This window comes from Montipora foliosa, chromosome 3 (assembly GCF_036669935.1).
Source record: "Montipora foliosa isolate CH-2021 chromosome 3, ASM3666993v2, whole genome shotgun sequence".
NCBI classification, from domain to species: domain Eukaryota; kingdom Metazoa; phylum Cnidaria; class Anthozoa; order Scleractinia; family Acroporidae; genus Montipora; species Montipora foliosa.
The window spans coordinates 27388815-27394563 of NC_090871.1; the positions used below are offsets into that span (position 1 = coordinate 27388815).

Genomic DNA, 5749 nt, shown 5'->3' on the forward strand with positions numbered 1-5749 from the left:
TAGCAGAGAGATGCACAACGGAATATAGCGATGATATTACCAGCTGGCAGCTGCGTCCATAGGTACCCCAAGCTCACGGAGTATCGTTGTTGCGTTACATAAATTTTATAAGGGTTTGTATCGGTTATTTAGCGATCGTTATTTAGGGCATTAAAATAGAAAAAAAATACACCAGAATTTCTCACAGCAGAGCGATCACACAACAATAAATGGACTCTTTATCGGAAAGCATCCATGCATCACAAGAGGCATAGAAAAAAAAGGAGGGCATGCTATCAAGCTTAAAACAGGCCAGCAGATATATTTTTAAAATACCTTTAACCTGATGAAAGAAAGGACTAAAAATTCTTAATTTTAGTTTTTGTGACGACATGTAATAACAAAGAATTGAATGAGGAAGCATTCATGCATCACACAGTAAGGGGCAGTGTGTGACGTATGTCTCATAGGCTGAAAACTCCGCTACGGTCGTCACATATCGGCTTTACGGACACAACGGACTAAGAAGCGAACTATCGTGAACATTTCTAGATTGCTTATCTAAACGAAGATGGCTGCGAGAGAAAATTGGCAAACAAAGAGGCCCACAGTTCGAGAAAGAACCATGTTTATGCTGAACAACGATCTTCTCAGCGATGTGAAGTTTGTGGTTCGTAACACTAAGTGCGATGGAGAAAGTGAAAGTAAGCAAGTTATTCCAGCTCACAAGTTTGTGCTCTCGATTAGTAGTCCTGTGTTTGAAGCCATGTTTTACAGTGAGCTAGCGGAAACTAGTCACTCCATTGAACTGCCTGACTGTGAATACGACAGTCTGTTTGAGTTGTTTCGTTTCATGTACAGCGATGAAGTGAATTTAAGCGGAAGCAATGTTATGGAGGTCTTTTATTTGGCGAAGAAATACATGGTGCCTTCACTGGTTGATAAATGCAGCGAATATGTTCAAAGTAAGTTAAGCCCATCAAATGTCCTCAGCGTCCTTCCATTGGCTGAAAATTACGACGACAAAGCCTTGGTAGATCGATGTTGGGAAGTGATCGACACACAGTCGGAAGCAGTCGTGACGTCAGATGGATTTGCGTCAATTCAACACTCCTTGCTTGAGGCAATCATCTCAAGAGACACTCTTACCCTGACAGAGATCGACCTATTCAAAGCTGTTCACTTGTGGGCGACAAAACAATGCAAAAAGCAAGGTTTAAAGGCAAACGGTGAAGCAAAAAGAGGCATTCTTGGAGAAGCAGTAGTTAAAAAAATCCGCTTTCCCTTGATGAAAGAACAAGAATTTGTAACCGTTGTCCTTGATAAAAAAATCCTAACTCAAGACGAAGTAATCAACCTCGTTAAGTTCTTCAATTCAGCATTGGGGGCCACCCCAGTGGGATTTCCAGAGACAAAGCGGTCAGGTTTATACCCAATGTTTCGAACTTGTGATAGATTTAACGACGTAATTAAACGGCCCGATTGGTATCACAAAGGGTTTGTAATGGAATGTCTTATTTTTAGCGTGAATAACAACATCAAGTTACATGGAATGTGCTTATTTGGCAGTATGAACAACGAATATCACGTTAGATTAGTGATCAAGGATCTTCACAGCAATACCACTGTTAAAACCAAGACAGATAGCTTTCGGTCACAGGAAATGGAATGCAAAGTTGGTCGTTACTTTGGGTTTGAAATTGTTTTTGACACGCCACTTGATGTGAAGAAAAACACCGATTACCATATCGAAGCAAAGATCTCTGGGCCAGCCTATAGCAGTGGACGCAACGGCCTTTCTTTGGTTCACGTGCCCGGCGTAAAGTTTACATTTAGGAAGAGTGCAGAGGGAGCTAACACAACAGATCCTTTCAAAGGTCAATTTCCCCGATTTGTTTTTTCTTTGTAAGATTTTTTTTTAATTGCTTGCTACGCTACATCTGACAGTTATAAAACAGCGTTTTCAAGCTATCAATCAGTAGTAAGAATGTACGCAATTGCCACAAGTCTAACCCTAAAGGCAGGGACACACTAGGCGATAAGTAGCTGCGACACGTCGCGGGGGCAAGTCGCCGCAACAAATCGCCTTGTGTGACACGGTTAATTTCATGAAAATCATTGTCGCTGGGCAGAATTTTGTCGCTGCGATCAGTCGCACAAATTCAAACCAGTTTGAATTCGTGCGACTTATCGCAGGGACAAAATTAGCGAAAGCAGCGTTGTCGCATCGTGTGTACACTTCCGGCAACAAGTCGCTGCGACAAAATATAAATGAACCAATGAGAGAGCGTCATATGGTCAGCCATATTGAATTAGAAAACTAGTTCACATTCCCCCTCATACTAGATCACTGCGTGTGCACCGAACAGGTGTCGTGTCGCAGGGACTTGTTTTGCAGGTAGTACACATGGAGCAACTTGTCGCAGAGACATGTCGCTGCGACTTGTCGCCTAGTGTGTCCCGGCCTTAAAAGTAATCATGAAATTCTCAGACTTGTGACACATTGGACGTGACTGTATAGAAAGTACCATGAATGACATTATGCATGACATTATTCGACCTGTTTGTGAAAACCAACAACTTGCTCTTAAAAGGCCTACGAGAGGGCTAGGTGGGTTAAATAAGGCAAGTACTGACAATTCATTTCAAAAAAATCGTTCCGATGTTGAAGTTAAGGTGCTAAATCAGTTGACCTCGCAATTTTTTAGGCCAAGTACTGTAGAATTTTTTTGTCATTCAATTCATGACTGAACAAAATAAGCTTTCACAAGAAATTTGAATTTCTTCAAAGTTATTCTGAATTCTTTCTGTAGCTGCTAGTGGAGGCGATCATATCCTTAATAAATGATAATCAATAAGTTAAACTCATCCGTTAATTTCTCCGAAGCATTCATAGCTATCACCAATAGCGCTTTGCAGTAATGACGTCATGAAATTATAGACGCCCAAGTGACAGAGTCGACTCAGACAAACAAAGTTCAGTCTGTAAGAGTCACAAGAGAAATGAAGCTTATTATTATATGGCAAAGCCAGTCTTGGGCAAATCTCAGCGCTCTGATTGGTTCTTTCTCGGTCGGGATTTTGCAGTACGGACTATTTCTGTGGAAACGGTCCAAGCCGTGTATTTTTGTTTTGGAGCAAAGCCGGCAAATTCATAATTTGCAACCAAAACAGCGAAAAAAAACTGTGAATATTGTCATTCTTTATAGTGAAACTACCAGAAGAAGCTAAAAAGATTGAAAGATAAAAAGATTGAAAAGCTAAAAAGATAAAAAGCTAAAAGATAAAAAGCTAAAAAGATTGATTGCACCGGAAGTGCATTTTACTATCAGAAACAGAATGCCATATAATAAACAACTTACTAACCGAGCTTGCTCGGGCCGTACTGGGGAATATTGACCCTCGGTTATTATTAGTATCACTCAACTAGTGGACTAATGCAAATGCTGCATTTTGATTGGCTACGCTAGTAGAGGACTATTAGTAATAGTCCTTGAGTAGCGAAAAGCGTGATGCTTTCTTTCGTTTTATTCCCAAATAAATATATTTTCAGCTTGCATTTGCTAGCTTTATTATTGTCTTTTCTGTCCGACTAGTTGGGTGATACTAAAACAATTAGACCCTTCGCCCTCAAGGGCCATGGGTCAATAGCCAATTCGACTTCGCTTCATGGGCTATTGACCCGTAGACCTTGCGGGCTACGGGTCTAATTGTTAAATATTCGCTTCAATTTTTTTCCGTTTTAAGCGACGTCGACCGTTTTCATCTCCTTGTGCTTGACCTCTTTTTGTTTGAGAATCTCAGTTCAGAGAGATGCCTTTTAACACTGCTCTCAGGGTATCCTATATTATTAAATTCTCAACCTCGGATAATGCATTTCGCGTGCTCTGATTGGTTCACTCAATCTCGGTTATCAGCTCATATACCTTGGTTTGACCTTATATGGTAAATGATTGCGTTAAGCGTTGCTAAACTAAAAATGTTTTCGCCGGAAAGTGAAATTTCTCTTTGAATAAAGCGAAAAAGGGAAAAAAAAAACTTTTTTTGTGGAAAGTTTGGATCAATTCCGACGTTTAGAAGTACGCGAAAAGGCAAGAAATGTTTTTGTGGTGAGCCTGCGTCTGTCTGACAACAAGGTATTACACAAAATTGCATCAGTTCTCATCAAGTTTTTTTCGATTTCGCTCGGATTTGCTCGCTTTTTCCGCTCGTATTTTGTACTTCCAAATTTTTGGAGTTGAAGGAATTTAATAAAACAATTATTCCATTCGCGCTTGTTGGATATGAGACTGGTTATAGCCAACTCGGCGCTACGCGCCTCGTTGGCTATTTACCATCTCATATCCAACGCGCGCTTATGGAATAATTGTTAATTATTTTAGGCGAATTTCAAAGTTTCGTGCGTTTTTCAAAACTAGAGTGGGCAAAAATTGTTTTTCGAAGCGGTAATGCTTTCCCTTTTATGAACCTTCTTGTTACTCCTGGTGGACATCAGGAACTTTTGCTGTGGGACTTTTTGTAGAGCACAAATATATGTTTTTCACAGTTAAGAATTCCCGCGTTCAATCGACTAGCCAAGGCTTACATTTCTCGATGTCTTACGATGGTTTTGTTAGCGGTATGAAGACTTTCTTTCCTGATTCCTGCAACTCTTTGAGAGATTTCGGCAATTTATGGTCATTTATCTGGATACTGTGAGTCCGATTTACATCAACAGTGTTTAGTACTAACCATTCTACCTTCTTTTTAGAAACCAACTCCACAGATTTATAAAGTTTTCTTCTTCTTTAATTCACTATCGCTTACCTCACTCATACATTTCAGTGGATCGAAATGTTTGTGTGAGTCTATACGGGGGCCTCATGTTACAAAGTCTATTTTTAGTAAAAGTGCAAAGCGCTATTCACTCATAGGTTGTACACAAGTTGGGTATTTGCTTTTTCTAGGACCTACTTATGCTGCCAATCACGCTAGGGGCGGATCCAGGATTTTTCTTAGGAGCTAGGGGGTGTACCACTTTTAAAGGAATGGCGTAGTTGACTGGTGACGTTTTTTTGTTGTTGTTTTTTGGCGGAATACCAGTTGTATTAGAAAGCTGCAGATCATGTCAAGGGGAGGGTGAACACCCCCTGCACGCTCCCCCTAGATCCGCCCCTGCACGTCTTGTATTACAAGCACAGTTATCCACGAAATGAATTCCTATTCCTCTTGGTTTGTTGGATGATGAATTCCCTAATTTCCCCATCTTGTACCATAGGCAGCCCAAGCTCGCGTCACTACAGACAGCCGTTGAGAATTTAAACGCGTTATAAGACTTTGTATGGGAAATCAAATATCGTCGATTATAAAGCCTAAAAAATGCTCAATTTAACTTGCATTCAATAAAATGAATCAAAATGACTCACCTCTGGTGTATTCTTGTGCCTTTTGGAGCTTATTTTACAGTTTCGGGAAGTCGGTGTTTTCAATGTTCTAAGAGTCAAGGCTGCACACTACGATTCCAACCGTTGTCAGCTCAGAGGCGGTTTGCGACTCGAAAATCCATCCCAGCCAGGATTTTTTCACGCAAAGCTAAAGCCACATCATTTGCGAACCTCCGTGAATGTTTCATCGTCAAAAAGCCCCACGCACTTGGCTGGAAATGAGCATTTTGTGCTTCGATTTCCACGATAGCTGATGAATTTAACCGCTTATGATCGCCGACGAGGACACGGAGCTTGGGTCCGAGGTCAAATTAACTCCACCCGATGAGGTACAGTCATTACAACAC

The 5749-nt window shown here is 40.8% G+C and overlaps 1 protein-coding gene across 1 annotated transcript; it reads left to right on the forward strand.

The window, feature by feature from the left end:
- Positions 1-438: 438 nt before the first annotated feature.
- On the forward strand, positions 439-5373 carry LOC137997217 (BTB/POZ domain-containing protein 6-like). Its single transcript, XM_068843092.1, has one exon. It carries the CDS (start codon positions 551-553, stop codon positions 1886-1888), a length of 1338 nt encoding a protein of 445 aa, XP_068699193.1. The 5' UTR covers positions 439-550; the 3' UTR covers positions 1889-5373.
- The last annotated feature ends 376 nt before the right edge of the window (positions 5374-5749 follow it).

Excerpts from the sequence above, each read along its gene's own strand:
- LOC137997217 (XM_068843092.1), top strand. The coding sequence starts at position 551 with ATGGCTGCGAGAGAAAATTGGCAAACAAAGAGGCCCACAGTTCGAGAA.